The 23434-nt window shown below is 37.1% G+C and overlaps 1 protein-coding gene across 8 annotated transcripts in view; it reads left to right on the top strand.

The window, feature by feature from the left end:
* The window catches only part of NCOA3 (nuclear receptor coactivator 3), a 97339-nt gene that overhangs the window by 62667 nt on the left and 11238 nt on the right, over positions 1–23434 (top strand). For 7 of the 8 annotated variants that reach the window (XR_002829904.1, XM_006091328.3, XM_006091327.3 and 4 more), the window contains 15 exons: positions 3903–4007; positions 4835–5007; positions 5481–5581; positions 7669–7843; positions 8639–8827; positions 8997–9098; positions 10476–10616; positions 10880–11027; positions 11744–12132; positions 12312–13180; positions 14156–14291; positions 15299–15493; positions 15885–16187; positions 16281–16407; positions 19427–19598. Coding sequence is in view for 7 of the 8 variants with exons in the window: in XM_006091328.3 (XP_006091390.1) it covers positions 3922–4007; positions 4835–5007; positions 5481–5581; positions 7669–7843; positions 8639–8827; positions 8997–9098; positions 10476–10616; positions 10880–11027; positions 11744–12132; positions 12312–13180; positions 14156–14291; positions 15299–15493; positions 15885–16187; positions 16281–16407; positions 19427–19598 (3306 nt within the window). In the remaining variant the exon portion in view is untranslated. Of the gene's footprint in view, positions 1–3902; positions 4008–4834; positions 5018–5480; positions 5582–7668; positions 7844–8638; positions 8828–8996; positions 9099–10475; positions 10617–10879; positions 11028–11743; positions 12133–12311; positions 13181–14155; positions 14292–15298; positions 15494–15884; positions 16188–16280; positions 16408–19426; positions 19599–23434 lie in introns of those variants that run through there. The other variant, XM_023756167.1, reaches the window with a different exon arrangement.

The raw sequence follows: 23434 nt of genomic DNA, 5'->3' as shown, positions 1-23434 counted from the left end.
CTTGTTTCTTTTCAGCTCTTATTCTCTTTACCAGGGTGGAATTAAAGCGTCAAGGTAGGCGATAATCACTGGAAGAGGAAGCTTTCATAGTGGTTCCATGTGTGTGGACTTGTCTCTTCCCCTACTTCTCCTTGTCCCCCCGGAAATACATGGGTTATATGTTGTTCAGTTCTTTCCTCCATGGTACTGGTGCTCTTGGAGCTGCACAACTGATTGAAATAAAAAACCTTTGATATTTTAGAAAATAAAATCTTGTAGGATTAAGCCTTTAGATGAACTAGTGGTGACTACATACTAAAGTGTCTTGAGTAAGCATGCCAATTTGTAACTTGAGTTTTGAGTAGTGCCTTTATATACGAATGTCTCATAAATTTTTTCCAAGAGCAATTTTTTCTGCTAATTGACTTGAGCAATATCTGTTTTTACATAGTGCTTCAAGATGTTTTCAAGAAGTCAACTCTACAGTTGTTTGAAAAATTTCCTTAAGTTACAGTGAGTCTCAGGAGACACCCAGAAACACTCCCTAAATTAGCATATTAATCATAACCTTGCATAACTCAGGCGAACAAGCCTGACTAATAAACTCAGTTACTGGTGGGGATAGTCAGAGAGTTCTTGGCCCCAGCATTTAATCTTATAAAATGCAAGAATAAAAATACTTAAGACTATTTTAGGGTGCAGTTTGTGATTTTCTGATTGCAAGTTTTTTTCTTGCTGTGGGAGCCACTGACTATTTGTCTCAAGTGGAAATAAGAGTCATGGTTAATATTAGACTACGTCAAAGGACAATTTATCTGGTGACTTGTAGAGTAATGATTAGTTTTTAGGGGCTGGAGGGGAGTAGCAACATTCAGTACCTGTTGAACTTGAGCAGTTCCTTGCCTCTGTCCCCAATACTGCATGACCTTAACCCTGGATGTAATAATTTCTCAGTATTCTTACTTATGGGCTGAGAAATTTTCTGGCTAACTGGTTGGAGATAGTGTGATTCAACAGTATAAAAGGTTTATTTTTTTGGTGGTGGTGATGGGGGTGAGATAAAATGCCCAAGAAACATTTGATACATATTTTGTTGGTTATAAAGTTTGAAGTAGTTGCAGTCTCAGTTCTGTCATCCAGTATCTGTGTGTGATCTAGTGAAGAGTTATGTAGCTGTTTCCTTATCTATAAAATGGGATTGATAATACATACCTTGGAGAGTTGCTGTGAGAAATTACATAGAATATGTGATATGCTCAGCACTGTAGCAACGAAAGTTGTTCCCTTCCTTTTTCCTTATTAATTTAGAAAAAGTAAAATATTTTCGTTGGTCTGTATGCCTATTGAAATTTACTTAGTAACCTATCTCCTCCCCATTTTGGCATGGTATGGCTTTTCTTAGGCCCCCACAGAATAACTTTTTGCTTGCCTAGTGACATTAGCTTTGTTGATTAATATCTTTTCCTTTTGGACAGGGAGTAAGTGCTTCCTGTATCCTTGTCCATTTGGCTAGTTTGTTGTACACAATCAAGATGTTCCCTCCTGTCTTAACCTCAAATAACCAAAAGGAAAGCTAGTTAATGCTGCTAAGCCATATAGAACAATTTCATGGCTTTTGAGCTGAATGACAAGTGTAATTCTTTGCTGCTTTTTAGCCAGAATTAAAGTTTAGGAATGTTCATTTTCTAGCAGTTTGTTTTATTCTGTTCATTTCTAAGCTTAAACATGTTCCATAGTTTGATTACTATGTATGGAAGGACATACAGTATTTATATGAGAAATTCTGTTCAGTTGCTATAAGATTCTTGCTCATTTTAAATCTGATTTATCATGGATATACTTCTGACTTTTTCCAAATAATATAGACATAGGTAAAATTAAATTTTGATAGCATTGAAAGTTATTGTAAATGGCTACTATTCTCTACTTGAGGTAATTGCACAGAATATCTTGCCTAACTGTATAGTTGGCCCTCTGTACCTGTGGGTTTTGCATCCAACATAATTTTTGTCTGTGATTGGGAATCTGTGGATGCTGACTGACTATATGCATTTTTCTATGCTATTTTATATAAGGGACTTGAACATCCATGGATTTTGGTGTCCAAGGGGGTTCTGGAATCAATTCCTATGGATACTGAGGGATGACTGTAAACTTAAAGTGTGTATTGTCATATTCATATATTTAAGTAGTATAGCATAGATTAACTCTTTAGTAGAAACATTTCATACAAGAAAAATAATTGCAAAAAAGGCTCAAAGATCTACATGGTTGAGTTCATATTGAATACACTTTGGGCCTTTAGATTCTGATTCAATGAAAAGTCCACTGTAGTCATTTTCTGTACTGCACTGTCCGGGGCTTGAAAGGCTTCTGTGATTGGATTGTATTCCGAGTATGCTTTAAAATCATAGCATTAAGCAACTTTTAATCAAAGCTATTTTCAGTTCTTTTTTGTTCCTTTATTGTAACTTAATGTTGTGAGGGGAAAAAACCCACCAAGTTTTTAAAACATCTTAGCTTTTCAGCCTTTTTATTTTTCTACCAAAATTATAGGTAGAATGAATTTTGTTGATATTTGTTTCATACTTAGAGCATCTGTTAAGACAATGGTGTAATCTAGAACTCCTGATTAATGATCAGGTAATTTTGATTTTTGAAAAGCTACACATTTTAAATCTGGTCAGCATCTTGTGTGAAATTTTACATTTTCATTTAATCTCCCTTCTTGGTAGTATTGTGCCACCTAGCGGAAATTTATGTCCTTTAATGTATGTCTCAGAATGTAGATAGACTACAAGATGCATTTTAACATGTTAAGAAAAAATAGTTTGGAATGTTTGGTTGACTTGGAATTCTTTAGAACAATGATTACTTTCCTAAACAAGAGTTTAGGACAAAAAATTCTTAGTAAGTTAAGGTTTAGTAGATGTCTTAAAATTAGGAGCTCCCCAGTTAAAATCTGTTTCTTTTTTCCACAAGAAATGCCCTACATTTATTTTCTTTATTAGTGAAACTTTAATCAAAGCATATTATATTTCCATCAGTTAACATAAAAATAATTTTGCTTTGTAGATCTTATAAAAATCTATCTCCCCTTCCCCCTTGAGTTTAATTATTGTGCACCTAAGCAGAATGAAGTGGAATTTACATGTTACTAGTATTTATACAATCTAGGTTTATTTTGAAGTAACAGGAGTAAAACACATTGGATGATAAATATTAATGAAATACTCTAAAGAAAAAAATGTGCTACCTTGAAGACAGCTTGATATAATTTAGGCTTTTATCATTGGAACATTTCTTACCAAATGATAAGCTCTTATTTGTGCTTACTTGGAAATAAATAAAATTCAGGATTTTATCATTTGAAGAATTGGTGGTCTCTTTGTCTTGTTATTAAGTATGAAGAAGATGCCTAATTCCTTGTTAGGTGTTGAGTGTACACATTTTTGGTAGCACTTGAGAAGCATTTCTCTCTTGGGGCTGGGCGTTCTGTGTAATCAGACTGGAATATGAACTGTGAGGTTGTCTTCCGTGTACTCGTTGATATGCTATAAAGAATCTCAAGCCCTGGCCCATGTTGCTCAGTTGGTTGGACGTCGTCTCATGCACCTAAAGGTTGTCAGTTTGATTCTTGGTCAGAGCACATACCTGGGTTGTGGGCTCAATCCCCGGTAGGGAGCATGCAGGAGGCAGCTGATTGATGTTGCACTCTCACATCAATGTTTCTTTCTCTCCCTCTCCTTTCCCCTCTCTCTAAAAATCAATTTAAAAAAATCTTAAAAAAAGAACATTGAGAATTATCTAACCAGTTAGAGAAAGTAGTTCTGAATTACATGATGTGCAGTCATTCAGGCATATAATATCTTTATAGAGTCATGGATATTTTATAACGTTTTTATCTTATTACTCTTTCTTAGTTGCTGATGTATATTCACGATGAGTGGATTAGGAGAAAACTCCTTGGATCCACTGGTCCCTGATTCACGAAAGCGCAAATTGCCATGTGATACCCCAGGACAAGGGTAGGCAATTTATTTTCTGATGCTTCACCAAGATTTCCTCCCCTACTCATATTTTTTTTTTTAGTTTAAAGATAACATTTCAACTTTTTGTTGTTTACATTCTCTGGTTAGATATTTTTGGTTTTTGTCTTTGCTTTAATATTGTTATTTTGCTTTATAGTAAGTAGAGTGGTACAGTGATGAGATGGACATCTTTATGATGTAATAGAGGCTTTATCGCTGATTCAGATAGAAGCGAGAATATTATACTAACAGGGTGATACTGTAAGAAGCATTTCTCAACGGAAGAGGTAGGAGTTAGGAACAGATAACTGAGATTATTATAAATAAGAATTTTAAATATTTTTTAAGAACATGTTATTAGTTGATATTTTGGCATTTATAAGGCTTCATCATTTGTTTCCTGAATGTAGTTAGAAGTTTAAAAAATAGAAATAAAATGCTGCATTTTATGCAGTGATACTCTGTAGCCTTTTAAGTATTTACCAAGGTCAGCATCATTTGAGTTTTAATATGATAGTTGCAAATAAAAACAATCTACAATTTATGAAACCTCATTATTAATACTTATCCCCAATCTCCAGATTGATGAAACTGAGATTAATTCTGCCCAAGGCTACTGGGCTAACAAAAAGGTAGATTTGAATTTAGGTTTACATGAATTTATGCTATGTTGTACCACTTCTCAACACAATGTTTTGATAGTTTTATTGGCTGAATTTAGTTTATTTACATATGAAGGTAATGGTGTTGTGTAGGGACTGATTCTGCTCATAGCTCTTTTGTGATAGGTATATTCATGTCTCCCCCTCTCCCCCTCTTCTTAGTCTTACCTGCAGTGGTGAAAAGTGGAGACGGGAGCAGGAGAGTAAATACATTGAAGAATTGGCTGAACTGATATCTGCTAATCTTAGTGATATTGACAATTTCAACGTCAAACCAGATAAATGTGCAATTTTGAAGGAAACAGTAAGACAGATACGCCAAATAAAAGAGCAAGGTAATACAAAGTAAGAAAAACACTCAAGTCTTTTAGAAGGAACTTGTTAATTGTTTACATTTGTCTTTTTGTTTCCTTGTTGCTTAGGTGGGGGCTGCTAATAATTGAGGCTAGCCTCTGTGGGAATGGATAAATGAGTTGACCAGTTTTACTCTTTAGGACTATTAACAGAGAATTGGAAGAAGGCCAGTGTTGCTCTCTCTGTTAAATGTTAGTTCTTTTTCAGGAAGCCATGGGATAGTAGTACATTTAGTAATGAAAGAAAATTTAGGATATCTTTATCTTCTACCCTCCTAGGTAACTCTGAAGTTTAATTTTAACATGTAAAAATTATAGTATCATTTTCATATCAGGAAATACTGTGTATGTGCATATGCACGTGTGTGTCTCTTTGTTCTGGGGACTATTTGAAGGTAGATTTAATCTATCACTAGTATATGTGCTTTTTGTAGTAATGTTTTCTGTCTTTTTAGGAAAAGCTATTTCCAATGATGATGATGTTCAGAAAGCTGATGTATCTTCTACAGGACAGGGGGTTATTGATAAAGACTCCTTAGGACCACTTTTACTTCAGGCAAGTATATGGCCTTAGCTATCCAGTAAGCTGTTTTTATTTTAAAAAAACTGTTGAAATTTTGGTTAGGTAATGAGAATAGAAAGACATTTCTTTTTATGAGACAGAACTTAGTATTTTGAATATGATGGAAAAATGCTCTTATATTTACAATATAGAACTCAGAAGGCCTGCAGGGGAAGAGGAGCATCTCCTTATAAAAATGTTGTTGCAAACTGAGAAAGTAAACAAAAATATAAAAAAGCAAGAGAGGAAAGGTAATGCATAATTTCAAAGTTAATATTAGGGTATATTTTACCTCAGACTCTTTTTTTTTTAAAAATATATTTTATTGATTTTTTACAGAGAGGAAGGGAGAGGGATAGAGAGTTAGAAACATCAATGAGCGAGAAGCATTGATCAGCTGCCTCCTGCACACCCGCTACTGGGGATGTGCCCACAACCAAGGTACATGCCCTTGACTGGAATCGAACCTGGGACCCTTCAGTCCCCAGGCTGACGCTCTTTCCAGTGAGCCATACCAGCCAGGGCCCTCAGACTCTTTTGTGCATTTTTGCATGATTGATCATATGCCATACTACAATTTTATATTCTTAAGTTTTTTTTCTAATTTAAAAATTTCAATTACATTTACATTCTATTATTTTGTATTAGTTTCAGGTATACAGCATAGTGGTTAGACAATATACTTTATAAAGTGTTCCCCTTAATATTTCTAGTACCCACCTGGTACCATATAGTTATTACAATATTAATGACTATATTTCCTGTGCTGTACTTACATCCCTATGACTGTTTTATAACTACCAATCTGTACTTCTCAATTCCTTCATCCAGTCTCCAAAATGCCTTCCCTTCTGGCAGGAATTTTTAAGGTTTAATGTGCATTTTCTAAGTAGTTGTCTTAAATAGATATGATTAACTTAGACCATTTACATAATGTTTCTCTTACTTGAAGTCAGGGCCTGAAGCCCTTCATAAAATTCACTTGTCAACGTTTTTGTTTCATCTAGTTTGCTCCTCTCCTTTTAGTTGATTAGTACATTTCTTTGTAAATTCTCGTAAAGGAATAGAGTAGTTCTTGTAGCCTGACTTGGTATCAGATGGACAAATGGGAAGCATTAAGGATGATTTCTTTTCATTTTTAAAAGCTTTGAAGATGTAATTCTTTAAAAATTAGATTAGACATTAATTCAGACTTTATGTTGACATATACATTTTTTCCTTCAAATTATCTTTTTATTTTTTTACTAGAGGCCTGGTGCATGGATTCGTGCACCGGTGGGGTCCCTCGGCCTGGCCTGCGCCCTCTCACAATCCGGGACCCCTCGGGGGATGTTGGACTGCCGTTTTCGGCCCAATCCCTGCATTCCAGGCCGAGGGACCCCACCAGTGCACAAATCCATGCACCGGGCTTCTAGTATGCATATAAGATCTTTGGTTAATCTCTTCCTGCCCTCCCCTCTCCCCCTTCCCTCTGAGATTCATCAGTCTGTTCTATTTCTATGCCTGTGAATTGAGCGTCTGCCCCCTGGTGGTCAGTGAGCGTCATAGCTACCGGTTGAGTGGTCGAACGGTTGCTTAGGCTTTTATATATATATATAAAACCCTGGAACTAATGTTAATAAAAATGGTGGCTGATAGTAGTTTTTTGTGTTTTTTTTTCAAATTCTACTCAGTACCAAGGCCTGTGTCTTAATCTGCTAGGCTGCCATAATAAAATACTACAGATTGGGTGGATTAAATAGTAGAAATTTATTTCTTACAACTTTGGAGGCTGGAAATTCAAGATCAGGGTCAGTAGGCTTGGTTTCTTCTGAGACCTCTCTCCTTGGCTTGTGTAGATGGCTGCCTTCTAACTGTGCCCTCACATGGCCTTCTCTCTCTGTGTGTGCATCCTTGGTTTTTCTCTCTCTCCTTGTAAGGACACCAGTCATATTTGATTAGAACCCTACCCTTATAACTTTAGTTAACTTTATTACCTCCCAAAAGCCCTGTCTTCATTGAGGGTTAGGGGTTCAACATATGAACTTTAGTAGGGATATGGTACATTCCATAATATCCAATATTAACATATCCCACTTTAGGCATTGGATGGTTTCCTGTTTGTGGTGAATCGTGATGGAAACATTGTATTTGTGTCAGAAAATGTCACACAATATCTGCAATATAAGCAAGAGGACCTGGTTAACACAAGTGTCTATAATATCTTGCATGAAGAAGATAGAAAGGATTTCCTTAAAAACTTACCAAAATCTACAGGTAGGCCTTTAATATGTATTTTCTAAATAAGCTGAAAAAATTTTTTTCTTGACCATTCTTAGAAAATTAAATGTACCTTTTGTGTAGAAAGGCAAGTGGTTAATAGTAAAATTTTCAAATATGATCTTGGTGAATTTAGAATATGGTTTACATTTCATATGACCAAAGTTTCTGTTTTAGTTAAAATTATTTAGTGTTTTATGTACAATAGCTCCTCTTTATCCTCAGGGGATATGATCCAAGATCCCCAGTGGATATCAAGCTGTGGATAGTGCCAATCATTATATATACTATGTTGTTGTTTTTTTCTATACATACGCAATGAATTTTTCACTTAAAGGAAGCATTTTATATCTTCTCTTTGGCATATCCAAATTACCAGCATCACTACTCTTGCACTTTGGGGCCATTACTAAGTAAAGTAAGGGTTACTTGAACACAAGGACTGCTGCTGAGACACTAGATCTGATAACGGAGATAGCTGTGAAGTGACTAACAGGTGGGTAGAGTATACAGTGTGAATATGCAGGACAAAGGATGATTCGTGTCCCAGCAGGGTGGGGCGGGATGGAACGCAATTTAAAACTTACGAATTATTGATTTCTGGAATTTTTCATTTAAGAGTTTTGGACCATGGGTAACAAACTGGGTAAGGGGAAACTCTACTGTATTGCCACCTTGAAATGTTAGTTGTAGCCCTTACTGAGGAAAATGTGCGTAATGAGAAAATATAGCTTGAGTTCTTAATGATGGTCATAGACTGAGTTGCCAACTTTTAAAATTTATTTTCCAAAGTTAATGGAGTTACCTGGACAAATGAGACCCAGAGACAAAAAAGCCATACATTTAATTGCCGTATGTTGATGAAAACACCACATGATATTGTGGAAGACATGAACACTAGTCCTGAAATGCGCCAGAGATATGAAACCATGCAGTGCTTTGCCCTGTCTCAGCCACGAGCTATGATGGAGGAAGGGGAAGGTAAGAGTGATCACATATTTGTGATGTTTATGAAACAAATAGCAGCCAAACTTGTAGTTTTATAATTTCCATTGTTACAATTCTTTTTACTGAATTTCATGTTCTTACCTATTGAACAGCTATATTTAATGGTTATATAGATTTCTTACCTGGTTAAATTTTATTGTAGATTTGCAATCCTGTATGATCTGTGTGGCACGCCGCATTACTACAGGAGAAAGAGCATTTCCATCAAACCCTGAGAGCTTTATTACTAGACATGATCTTTCAGGTAAAAACTTGGTGTATTGCATATATACATTTTGTTCATTTAGGAAATGTTTAGAAAAGTTAACTGTTTCTACTGCCTGTACTGTCAGGCTGTACCCAGTGTAATGAATGCTTTGCATGGATTATTTCCTCTATTTCTTATACAGCCCTGAGAGAAATTCACTACAAATCTTGAAAAGGCGTAGCTAGTTTTTAAGGACTATCATGAAACCTACTTTAATTTTTTAACATATTTGAGTTGTATATATTTTATCTCTAGTGTATTTGATATTAAGCAAAAGTTGTCAAACTTTCAGATTTGAGTACTTGGTTAACCTTGTTTAGATTTTAAGTGTTCAAAAATGCAGTCACCTCTCAGATAGAAAGAATTGTCCCTACTAGCTGTTTAGGCAGGTATTTTCTCTTGGATCATAGTTGCAGGGATGGTATCTTCAGATGTGTACAATTTTACTGGTAGGTGTTATTTTTTTTCCTTTAAATGAAAATGAACCTGAGATGACATGAAACTTTCTGTACATTCAGAAAGTAGAAAGAGATATGTGATACACTCTTATAGTCTACTAGTGGCCCAGTACACAAATTCCTGCACAGGGGTGGGGGGGTGTCCCTCAGCCCGGCCTGCACCCTCTCCAATCTGGGACCCCTCTGGGGATGTCCACCTGCCGGCAGTCGGACATCGCTCTCACAATCTGGGACTGCTGGCTCCTAACCGCTCACCTGCCTGCCTGCCTGATTGCCCCTAACCATTCTGCCAGCCAGCCTGCTCGCCCCCAATTGTCCCCCCTTGCCGGCCTGCTCGCCCTTAACCGCCTCTGCCCCGCCACTATGGCTTTGTCTGGAAGGATGTCTGGAAGGTCTCCTGGTCTATTTAGCATATTACCCTTTTATTAGTATAGATATAGCAAAACATTTAATGTAAGAGTTTCCTGAAGGACTGTGTCTTTAACCCATTGTATGCCATAAGCATCTGTAGTCGCAAGTGGTGGACCTTCCTCACATGCCTCGCACATCTATAAAAAAATGTTTTCCCTAAGTGGCAGCCCTGACCAACTTTAAAATCATTTTTGTGTGTGAGAATTTTCAGCTGAAAATATTCAAGAACACCCGAATTGTGAGTGATATATTTATTTTGTAATATTCATTGCAAATTGATTTTTTAAAATTAAATTCAAAATATCGTGGCATGTGGGGATGGTTTCCATTTTGGACACGTGGCAGTTAACTGGTTAAAGAGAAAAGGTTTGGATACAGCGGAAATTTGGATCAAAGATGGTGGAACAAAGATTTAGTGTCTTTATTTTTTTAGTGGGAAGCCATGTAATATGCAACCAGTAAATACTTGTTGGTTGGATTTAAATTCTTATTTTCTGTTTAATAGGAAAACTTGTCAATATAGATACAAATTCACTGAGATCCTCTATGAGACCTGGCTTTGAAGATATAATTCGAAGGTGTATCCAGAGATTTTTTAGTCTTAATGATGGGCAGTCATGGTCTCAGAAACGTCACTATCAAGAAGGTAAAGAATTTTAAGGAAGATTCTTGATATTGTTTGTCATTCTGTTTGGCGTGCTATAAAGTAGAAGTACAAACATGACCGTAGTTGTTGTTTTGTGCCTGTGGGATAGGAAAATTATTCTTGAGCATTCTTAGTTTAGCCTGTTCATAATTTTGGTGCTGATCCAGTCTTTCACTGGAAATGTTGCATTTGAAGTATATTTCTTTTCTATATGTATCTGTTTGTAATTGTAGTTATTAGTAACAGGGTATTTTCTCCAACAGCTTATATTCATGGCCATGCAGAAACTCCAGTGTATCGATTCTCTTTGGCTGATGGAACTATAGTGACTGCACAAACAAAAAGCAAACTCTTCCGAAATCCTGTAACAAATGATCGTCATGGTTTTGTCTCAACCCACTTTCTTCAGAGGTAATGATAGATAACTAACTGTATATTCTCATATTAAATGCAGCAGTGTTCTCAAGATGTTTTATTAATGTAAAAAGAGAAAAAATTTAACAAGAGTAAAAGCAAGAAGGATGTTGGATTTACCAGTAAGTTTAGATTCCTAGATTATAGGTTTTCTTTAAGGTTGTATTTTAATGTGAAAATGGTATTTGTTCATTAATAATTACTTCCTGGGAAATCTCGGAACTGGGAAGGCTAGTGGATAAAAGAGCAAATAAAATCTGACAACCTCTGTTACCTTTCATTTTCAATGATATATTAAATTGCTCTAAGGTCGAATTTAAAATTTGAAGGTAGACTTTAAGAATAGTTACTATTGCTGTTGCTAATGGTAAATGAACAACACTTAGAGGAGTATCACTCATTATCGAGCAGTTTGCTGGCATCTCCAGGTTAACACCAAGGTGGACAGCAACTCGAGTAGAGCCTTGCTGAGGTTCCAGTTAACATAGCTGTTGGCCCTTTGCCGTGCTGTGGTGGTGTCACTCATTTAGATTTTGTGGCTTATTAAAGAGTATATCATTAGGTTAATAAATGGTCAATATCTAGATTGGAATTGTCCCTAGGTATCAGAATGATGCCTAAGAAGTTAAGTTCCTGGGCACTTCATCCTTTTTTGAAAATCTGATTCAGGGCTTTAACGCATGCCTGTCAGTTTTTTCTCTTTTTTTTTGCAGGGAACAGAATGGGTATAGACAGAACCCAAATCCTGTTGGACAAGGCATTAGACCTCCAGCGGCTGGATGTAATTCGGTAGGTGGCATGAGCATGTCACCAAACCAAGGCTTACAGATGCTGAACAGCAGGGCCTATGGCTTGGCTGACCCTGGCACCACAGGGCAAATGAGTGGAGCTAGGTATGGGGCTTCCAGTAACATAGCCACAATGAACCCTGGGCCAGCCATGCAGTCACCATCTTCCTACCAGAACAACAACTATGGTCTCAACATGAGTAGCCCCCCACATGGGAGTCCTGGTCTTGGCTCCAACCAGCAGAATATCATGATTTCTCCTCGTAACCGCGGGAGTCCGAAGATGGCCTCACATCAGTTTTCTCCTGTTGCAGGTATTCCTGTTGGCATTTCCTTTTCTTTTTTTCTTTTTCAGAAATCCCTTTCTTTCCAGACCACTGTAATTCTTATGAAGTTAATTTATTTTATAATAGAAACTCTGAAGAGTTAAGTGGTATTTTGTTTTACAGCATTTGATAGTCTATTTCTTTTCCTCATTTTTCTCCAAATCCAGGTGTGCACTCTCCTATTGGATCTTCGGGCAATACTGGGAGCCACAGCTTTTCCAGCAGCTCGCTCAGTGCCCTTCAAGCTATCAGTGAGGGTGTGGGGACGTCTCTTTTATCTACTTTGTCTTCACCAGGCCCTAAATTGGACAACTCTCCCAATATGAATATAACTCAACCAAGTAAAGTGAACAGTCAGGATTCAAAAAGTCCCTTAAGCTTGTATTGTGACCAGAATCCAGTGGAGAGTTCAATGTGTCAGTCAAATAGCAGGGATCACCTCAATGACAAAGACAGTAAGGAGAGCAGCGTTGAAGGATCAGAGAATCAGCGGGGTCCTCTGGAAAGCAAAGGTCATAAAAAATTACTGCAGTTACTTACCTGTTCTTCTGATGACCGGGGTCATTCCTCTTTGACCAACTCCCCCCTGGATTCAAGTTGTAAAGACTCTTCCATTAGTGTCACCAGCCCCTCTGGGGTCTCCTCTTCAACATCTGGAGGAGTGTCCTCCACATCCAGTATGCATGGGTCACTGCTGCAAGAGAAGCACCGGATTTTGCACAAGTTGCTGCAGAATGGCAATTCACCAGCTGAAGTGGCCAAGATCACCGCAGAAGCCACTGGAAAAGACACTAGCAGTGCAACATTCTGTGTGGAAGGAAACGTCAAGCAGGAGCAACTAAGTCCTAAGAAGAAGGAAAATAATGCCCTGCTCAGATACCTGCTAGACAGGGACGATCCTAGTGACACACTCTCTAAAGAAGTACAGCCCAAAGTGGAGGGAGTAGACAACAAAATGAGTCAGTGCAGCAGCTCCACCGTGCCTAGCTCGAGCCAAGAGAAAGACGCTAAAATTAAGACAGAAGCAAATGAAGAGGTAATTCGTTTTCTATATATTCCAGCTTAGTCATTGTGTTTCATCCTTGCATTTCTGTGTTAGAAAGACAATGTTTTATACATAAATTCTTATCTTGTATTTTATGTTTATTTAATGGAAGTTAATCTTGAGTTATCATTTCTTTGTAATTCTTTTGGGCATCAGTAAAGTGTATTATGATGCAATTTAGAAATACCAGGTTATATATTTTAAAATGTGACTATAACTTGTTACCAGCCAATTTGAAATTTTTCATGGAGGTGTTTATTGTTAGAATGAGCAGATTGGGTCATTAGGGCATAGTAGAAAGAAACCAGGGGAGTGGGGGTGAGGATTTATATTAAGCAACAGCATTTTGATTTTTACCTAAAATCACATTTTATGTACACGATCACATTCTATATAAGCACTTCCTAAACTTTGCTTGAGGAACACTATTCTGGGAGACGTTAATATGTGCCTGAGAAAATTAAAGTCTTGGAAAAGTCCTACTGTTAGGATGTCCATTTAACTTTATTTAACCTAGTATTCTCCAAATTTATTGACCAAAAGCTCCTTTTAAAGCATGCCTATGAATACTGTGTTGAATATCAGCTTGTTGCTTTTGTTATTAATCATACTTGTTTTCAGAAGGTATGTGTAGATGCAGACATCTATGTCTGCTACTGATCCTGACTAAAGTTAGCTGGGAAACGTTCTACAGTTTGAGAATTAAATACCTACTGCAAATTAAGGAAATGCCCCTTTGAAAGCAGCTCCAAAACCAGGGATTTGTCTTAGTAGTTTATATTGTTCTTTCATGGAAGAAGACTAGGGGAGGTCATAACTAGCCAGCCTTTAAGTTGAGAGTTACCGTTTCAGGTAACCATTGTATTTTACTTGTTCACCCATTTTATCTATTTTCTTCCAATGAATATGGTTATACCTATATATCTAGTAATGTACATAGGTTAATCTTTAAAATTTTATTTTCAGGGATCTGGAGATTTGGATAATCTAGATGCTATTCTTGGGGATCTGACTAGTTCTGACTTTTACAGTAATTCCGTATCCACAAATGGTAGTAATCTGGGAACCAAGCAACAAATGTTTCAAGGAACTAATTCTCTGGGTAAGAAAGAATTTTATTCTTGCTGCCTTTTAAACTTTTTTGCATACTTGCATGTACTCTTACATTAAGACTAGCGTCCAGCTGGCATATGTAACTTCAAAATGCCTCTCAGTTTCTCATACTAATTTGTAATTACATGTTTTAAAAAACTTTGGGGACATTTTCCTATTTAAAAAAAATTTCCAGTTTTTTAACTAATATGATGCCAGTAGTCATGGCACTTTCAGGAAAATGTTCATCTTTGATTGGTCCAGATGAATAGTAGTTGCTAGGGCATATATTTTTCTAGGCACAGAGAATCAGATTAAAAAGCAACCAAAATTGTAGCTCAAAACCTGTCCTTCGATACTTATGGAATCTTGTCATTAATTATGAGACTCTTCTTATTTGGTGTTTGCTGGTTCCAGCTTCTCTTCTATAGCCATGTCTTTTCCTTATCCATCAATTTAATACAGATATATTGTATGTATCAATTGAAAAAGAATAATTCACAGTTATCTGAATGGTGGTTATTCATTTTCACTAGCACTATTTCCTAAATTGAAATGGATAATCAGATCAATGAAATAGACTGGGAAAAAAAGAAAAAGGTTAGGAAATTTTATGTTTCATTCCTTGTTGGATTAGAACGCAACTTACCTGGTTATACCTACTTGTAAAATTTTAAACAGAGAAGCCATTTAATATATAGACATAAGGGAAGAACCTTTAAACATTGGTAACATTTTCAGTATTAAGTGAAGTGGAATAGGAATGACCATATCAGGCTATAGATCATTGCCCACTACTTCAGCCAACATTGAGGCTCTTGTTTCTACTTTGCTTGGAATACAAGTTTTTAAATTTTTTTTTATTTAGTGTTTATATTGTAAAGGAGGACAGTGTTTGTTTTAGTAAGAAAGACATTCTTGGGTGGGTGGTATTGTATTTATGTCTTATTCTTGATTATTCATGTATTGAATCATCAGAGGATATTTATATGTATTGTGCTTCTGTGTTTACAACAGGTTTGAGGAGTCCACAGTCTGTTCAGTCCATTCGTCCTCCATACAACCGAGCAGTGTCTCTAGATAGCCCTGTTTCTGTTGGCTCAAGTCCTCCAGTAAAGAATATCACTGCTTTCCCCATGTTACCAAAGCAACCCATGTTGGGTGGGAATCCAAGAATGATGGATAGTCAGGAAAATTATGGTTCAAATATGGGTATGTTATTTCTAATTAGTATTTGTGATTAAAATTTTCTTTTGGGAAAAGCAAATTTAACACTTAAAACCAGTTAAGTAACTGGGATTAAGTAATAGGTTTTTGAATAAAAGTAGTAGCATAATGTTTCTTTCATGAGTATTTCCTTCATTTAATCTATGTCTTGGTTATTTAAACTTTTCAGGAGGTTTTTGGTCTAAGACATTTTCTAACCTGTAATTGAATACATAGTGACCCATGAAAAATGTCTTAATAACTAGCTAGCCCTATTCTTAGGATGACAAAGTACTTTTTTGTACTGGCTAATGTTGTATATGATAACTTTACCTATTTGATAGAAGAAGGATTTCTTATAATATGGAAAAGACCTAATCCTTTCTACCTGTTGTAGGTGGACCAAACAGAAACGTGACTATGAATCAGACTCCTTCCTCTGGAGACTGGGGCTTGTCAAACTCAAAGGCCAGTAGGATGGAATCCATGAGTTCAAATTCCATGGGAAGACCAGGAGCAGATTTTAATGCTTCTTTACCCAGACCTACAATGGGTGGCTCGATGCCCACCTTGCCTCTTCGGTCCAATAGCATTCCTGGTGCAAGACCAATGTTGCAGCAGCAACAGCAGCAGCAGCAACAGCAGCAACAGCAACAGCAACATCAACAGCAACAGCAACATCAGCAGATGCTTCAAATGCGTAAGCATCCCCTTCATAAAAAAGAAAATTAGATGTTTTAGAGTAATTTTTGCTATTGGCTTATTTGAAAATTTATTCTTTTTGTCCCCCCAGGGCCTGGTGAAATTCCCATGGGAATGGGGGTCAGTCCTTATGGCCCAGCAGCACCATCTAACCAATCAGGTTCCTGGCCAGACGGCATGTTGTCCATGGAACAAGGCCCTCATGGGACTCAAAATAGGTGGGGGCTTATTATGTGACTCTAGAGAAAGTTAGCCTCGGATTATCTAGAAAAGGATCAGAACAGAGGAACAAACCTGAAAGAGAATGAGAAAAACTCACTAATTAGGTACTCAGTTGCTATATGGTCGTTTCTCAAATAATTGTATGTAAAAACAAGGCTGAGGCAGCAAGCAGTGGTGTTCATGGGAGAGGGAGGAGATGGAGCTATATTGTTCAGCTACCAGGACTCTTTGAATGGTCAAACCTGGGACTTCTGTGAGGTAGTTGTCTCTCATAATATAATCCTCCTCCATGAGAAGGAGGGTAAATTAGCACCAGTTTTATAAGATAAATGGTGTTCAGAGGATAAATAAGCCTATTTTTTATGGAAAATTAATTTTTAAGGATTGGATTAATTCTTTTAAAAAATTAAAACATTTCAGGGATTATGGTGACAATGAACTATACATAGCAAGCACTCTTAAAAAAGAAGGATTGTGGATTATGTTTATATTTCATTTTTATTTAGCTTGGTTGGTAGTAACCTATTTGCATGAAAGAGGCTACCTGTCAATGTCAATTCTAACTTGAATTCTATAATAAATCAAGCTAAGAAAAAATGAATTGATCTATTGAGTAGTTTGTGATGTAACCATATGAATTTGTTACAAATTTTTTAAAAATATGTTTTTATGGATTTTAGAGAGGGAGAGAGGGAGGGAAGGGAGGGAGGGAGGGAGGGAGAGAGAGAGAGAGAGAGAGAGAGAAACATCCATGGAGGAGAGAAACATCAATCCGGTTGCCTTCCATACCCACCCCAACTGCGGATTGAACCCACAACCTAGGTATGTGCCCTCACCGGGAATCAAATCAGCGACCTTTCCGTGCATGGGACAGTGGTCATTCAACTGGCCAGGGCATGACATGAATTTATTAACTTGAGTGTTTCTTTACCTAGTAGAGAACAAATAGTTTCATCACAGAGTTTTTCTGAGTCAGGAGAATTGTCTAGTTCCATGCCCGTTTAATGTGCTTGAGAACTGGCACCTTGCTGTGGTGTATGGAGTTTGTATTATACCTGTCACTGCATAAGCTCTGTGGGCCAAGTATAACAAAAAGTCATTTTGGCAGGATACCAGGCTCAGTTCATTGATAGTGCAATGTTTCTATCTTTTTTCCTGTTCTTTTGTTGATTTCTCAATTTACATGACTATTACCACTTTTATTCTTGTAGGGTCTTGAAAACTGCACCCTCCACCCCCACTCCAGTCTTTGCTATCCCCCAAATGTCTAGGGGTCTAGCAGTTACAGTTTAGTGATGGGAGGGGGGAAACCTAAGCTAGATATGATGGTCTGGTGAATTTAAAATTGTGGGCCTTGCCTGGCCTGTGTGGGTCAGTGGTTGAGCATCAACCAGGAGGTCACAGTTCGATTCCCGGTCAGGGCACATACCTGGGTTGCTCATTCCCCAGTGTGGGGCGTGCAAGACGCAGCCGATCAATGATTATCTCACATCATTGATGTTTCTCTCTCTCTCTTCCTTCCTCTCTGCAATCAATAACTATATTAAACAAAAAATAAATAAAATAAAATTGTGGGCCTTAAATTTAAATTGATATCATTTCCTATTCTCTGCTACTCAGTTTATTATTAGGTGTACCAGTTAATAATGCGGATTTTTTTTCAATAGATGGAGTTACACATATGATGATATATATGCGATTTGATATGTATGCTATTTTGTTGTATTGACAGCAGGCGTCAAAACTTCATATGTCAAATTTGCTGAAAGTGTTAACATCATAGATATTTTTACGCTTAAAAATGTCGAATTTCGTGCCAAAAAAAGAGCACTTGCGGGAAGTTTTAATTCATTACTTTATTTTGAAGAAAAAGTTATCGTATACTTCGAGAAGCTTTATGGTGAACATGCTCCATCTCAAGATACTTGTGAACGCTGGTTTAAATGCTTTAAAAGTGATGATTTCGATGTGAAAGACAAAGAATGTCCAGGTCAACTAAAAAAGTTTGAAGACCAACAATTACAAGCATTGTTGGATGAAGATGCATGTCAAACTCAAAAACAACTTGCAGAAAGATTAAACGTTGCTCAGCAAACAATTTCCGATCGTTTACAAGCAATGGGAAAGATTTTAAAGGAAGGAAAATGGGTGCCACATCAACTGAATGAAAGACAAATGGAAAACTGAAAAGTCAGCAGTAAATTGTTGCTTCAACGGCATGAAATAAAGTCTTTTTTTGCATCGAATTGTGACTAGCGATGAAAAGTAGATTTATTTTGAGAATCCCAAATGCAGGAAATCATGGGTTGATCCAGATCAACCATCAACATAGACTGCAAGGCCAAATCGCTTCGGAAAGAAGACAATGCTCTGCGTTTGGTGGGATCAGGAAGGTGTGGTGTATTATGAGCTTCTAAAACCAGGTGCAACCGTTAATACTGATTGCTACCGACAACAAATAGTCAATTTGAACCATGCTTTGATCGTGAAACGACCAGAACGTGCCAGAAGACACGGCAAAGTAATTTTGCTTCATGATGACGCACCATCACACACTTCAAAACCAGTTAAAGACACGTTAAAAGATCTTGCTTGGGAAGTATTAACCATCCGCTATATTCACCAGACCTTGCTCCTTCAGATTACCACTTGTTCCGATTGATGGCACATGCACTTTCTGAGCAGGACTTCAAAATGTACGAAGAAGTGCAAAATTGGGTCTCTGAATGGTTTGTCTCAAAAGAAAAGTTCTATTGGGACGGTATCCACAAATTACCTGAAAGATGGGGGAAATGTGTAGCTAGCGATGGACATTACTTTGAATAAAGCACTTTTGATGTTTTTCTTGAAATTATTGTGTTTTCTTTGATTACAGAATCCACCATTATTAACCAGTACACCTAGTATTTATACTTAGTGTTTGAGTATTTGTTGCATATTAAAAATATTATGTGTAATTGTGATATTTTATTTTAAAGAGGAAAAGCATCATTGTAATTGCAAGTCTCTTTTTAGGCCACTCTTCAGGAATTCTCTGGATGATCTTCTTGGGCCACCTTCTAACCTAGAAGGACAGAATGATGAAAGAGCATTGTTGGACCAGCTGCACACACTCCTAAGCAACACCGATGCCACAGGCTTAGAAGAAATTGACAGAGCTCTGGGCATCCCTGAACTTGTAAATCAAGTAGGTAGCGTTAACATGGAAATAGAAGAACATGTGTACACATCCCTGAAGCTATGCAGGTGCCTGTGTGTCTTTCAGGTTACTTGTGTTACAGCACTACCTTCGTATATACCAGCATTTAATTGAAAAAATGTACTTTATAATTGTGATATTATTTCCAGCACCCTACTATTTTATAAAGATGTCAGATTTTAGGCAACTATGGAAATGATCCAATAAAGCTACTGTGTAGTATTAAGAATGTTGCTTTCTACTTATGTTAGGTAAGTAACATAACTTGTTTTGTTAATCCTCACCTGAGGATATTTTTTCCATTGACTTAGAGTGGAAGGGGAGGGAGGAGAGAAGGGGAAGTGAGAGAGGGAGAGAGAAGCATCAATGTGAAGGAGACACATCTATTGGTTGCCTCCCACATGCTCTCTGACTGGGGCTGGGGATCGAACTTGCAACCCAGGTATGTGCCCTTGACCGGTAATTGAACCTTTGACCCTTGGGCTGACGCTCTACCCAAATAGCCACACCGGCCAGGGTAGTAACATAACTTTTTATTTTATTTTTTAATTTTTTCAATTACAGTCTACGTAAGAGTCCTCATTTTTATTATTTTTAATCCTCACCGGAGGATATGTTTTTATTGGTTTTAGAGAGGGAAGAAGGGAGAGAAGGGGGGAGGTGTAGAGAGAGAGAGAGAGAGAGAGAGAAAGAAAAAGAAAAAGAAAGAAAGAAAGAAAGAAGGTGAAAAGAAAGAAAGAAAAAGAGATTGTGGATCAATTCCACAACCTGGGTATATGCCCTGACCAGGAATTGAACCCATGACCTTTCGGTGTAATGGGACGACGACACTCCAACCAAGGAAAGAAAAAGAGATTGTGGATCAATTCCACAACCTGGGTATATGCCCTGACCAGGAATTGAACCCATGACCTTTCGGTGTATGGGGACGACGACACTCCAACCAACTGTTGCCACACGGTCCAGGGCAAGAGTCCTCATTTTTATAATTACCTCTCTTTATTACCTCGCCAAGCAATATATACTCTGGGAAGGCAAGCTTTTTTAAAATGTTAAAACCCATCTTTAATGGTAAATCTGTCATCACCCAGCACCATCATCTCCTATTCACAGTTACCTATGCAGTCTTAAAAAAATATGCCATTCATAAGTCTGTATTTTTTGAAACAGATACATTTTGTAGTGTCTGTAGTGTCTGATTTATTTAAAGATTGTGGAGGACTGGGGGCTGGTTTGTGCATTCAGTGATAAGCAGGAGAAATTGTTAAGGTGTTCTCAGTCTATATGGGACAAATGTGTACACAAAGTACATGGTGTGAATGAACAAGTTACAAAAGAAATACTGAACATGATTATTTTAAAAAATTTTTGCCACTCTATTGGCAACAGAAATTCTTTTTTTAAATTGTATTTCTTTGATTTGGGAGATTGAACATACTTTGAATTTTTTTTGCCATTTAATTGTGTTTTTTAATAATTTCCTGATGGGGTTTTTATTTTGTTTATCTGCAACAGTAATTTATGTTTAGTTATTGATTTGTTGATTCTTTCACTTAACAAATATTTGTCTTCTGTGTGCCAGTCTCTATTAGATGCGGAGAGGAGCAATAGTGAGCAAATTAATCCCTGCTCCCAGAGCTCACATCCCACTTGGAAGGCAGACATCAGGAGCCACACAGAAGTAGAGGTTATGAGAAAAGGCATTTGATACTATGAAACCTTTATCATAAAGGGGACCTTTCTTTAAAAATTTTTTTAAATTGATTTCAGAGAGGAAGGGAGAGGGAGAGATAGAAACATCAATGATGAGAGAAAATCATTGATTGGCTGCCCTTTGCACGCCCCCTACTGGGGTTCGAGCCTGAAACTCCAGGCACATGCATGTGCATATGCCCTGAGGGGGAATTGAACCTGTGACCTGGTTCAGAGGTCGATGCTCAACTACTGAGCCATGCCTGCCGGGCATAAAGGGACCTTTTCTTAAGGTAGTATGTGCAGTGTCAAATTTTTGTCTAAAGAGTCATATTTGAGATGTGATTTGAAGTATGACTATTATCTAATGCAAATAGTTTTTCCAGTTTCTTTGTAGTGGTGGCTTGTTTATAGTTTTGTTCTTTAGTTTAAAATATTTGTTTTTTCAAACTCAGGATGATGAGATAAAGAATAACTGGGGTTTTACTTGAATGGCCAGGAAGGCTTTTTCTGGGAGATGGCATATAAGTGACACCTGAAGGGTGAGAAGGAGCCAGATCTGCAAATGGCTAGGAGAAGAACATTCAGAAGAGGCACTGCTAACTCAACCTTAGGCAGGACAGAGCTTTCTGGGGGTTTCCAGAAAGTCAGCAAGAGCACAGAGGGGTTGGTATGAGATGATGATGGAGAGGCAAATGGAAGCAAGGTGCCACAAAGCCATCTCAATGTAGCATCTTATTTCTCTACTACATTGGGAAGCGATGGAAGATTTTAAGCAGGGTACTGATGAAACCTTTCCTTTTTTCTTATAATTAATTTTTATTTTTAGCAAAGTAGTCTTTGTAACTTAATAAAATGACACAAAATATACTTATTGAAGAATTACAGTCATTTGCCTCAGGGGTAGTGAAACTCAACTACTTATTTTGATGATATTTCTGAGTAATATACTTATGCAGTTATTTGTTTATCAACTTCAGTCTATCGTATTCCTGATATGGTAGTTGACTACGCATTCATAGTTTCTCATCTGAGAATCTTGGGGTCAGATTTGCTTTGGAATTCAGGAGTTTTGGATTTTAGAAAGGTAAATGGTCTATGTATACCACACATTACACAATATCTCTGGTAGACTCTTGAGCAGTACTATGCTTTTGGGCAGTAGAGACTGTGATCAAACATGTTAATACTTAACAGCAAGATACATAAATAGTCATGCTAACTGGGATATATAGAAATTATGTATTGCTTCATATAAATTCAGGTTTTGTTTTGCTGTTAAATACATTTGTTGCTAATGAAAAATTGTCAGGTGGTTGTGTTTTAGAGCTTTACTGGATTTTTGGAATTTCAGATAAGAAATTGTGGATTGGCTTTTTTATCCCCTCTTCTTCCAGTGCACACTCACATACCCATAGCCATTACATACACATGTGCATGTGTGCTCTTTGTACCTCCAATATAATTATGTCTTCTGTTGTTAAGTAGGTAGTCAGTATTTACATTATTTTGATTCATGACTGATCCAGGTATAGTTTGTATAGGGTTTTGTTTTTTGTTTATTTGTTCTGAGTTACTTGCCTTCTTTTTATTTGCTTTGTTTTTTACACACTGCTATGTCTCCCCAGATACTACAACAGAAGTATAAAATTTCTCTTATTTTTTTCTTCACCTGTTGATTTTTCTTTTTGGGGTGCCTGTTGACATGTTGGGTGTTATGTTGATGCTGGTTGTTTTTTTTAATCTTTGTTTTTAAGTTAGTTTTTATTTGTTTGAGGCACTAATGTTGGAAGCTTCAGCATCAAATATCTGGTGATTCTGGACTACCTTTTTATATTTAAGAGTGATGCATTAAAAAGCAGGACCAGTCTTATTTCAGGACTCCTCAAATTGCAACGTGGATTTGTTGGCCCTCCATGCCCTCCACTCCCATTATATAGTTTTTCTAGAAAAGGTTCTCCATTTCTTGCCTGGAAATTTTTTTATTGCCTGGTTACATTTTGGGAGCTGGGCTAGAGAAATGAGTTGATGATCCCATAGTGTTAAGATATAAAATGATGAAATTCTAGAAATTATAAATATATGAGATTTTTTGTTTTCAGCCTCTGCCCTGCTCCTACCCTCTCCTGTGC

Source organism: Myotis lucifugus, unplaced genomic scaffold (genome assembly GCF_000147115.1).
Source record: "Myotis lucifugus unplaced genomic scaffold, Myoluc2.0 scaffold_90, whole genome shotgun sequence".
Lineage (NCBI taxonomy): Eukaryota > Metazoa > Chordata > Mammalia > Chiroptera > Vespertilionidae > Myotis > Myotis lucifugus.
This window is presented reverse-complemented; position numbering and strand designations above follow the sequence as displayed.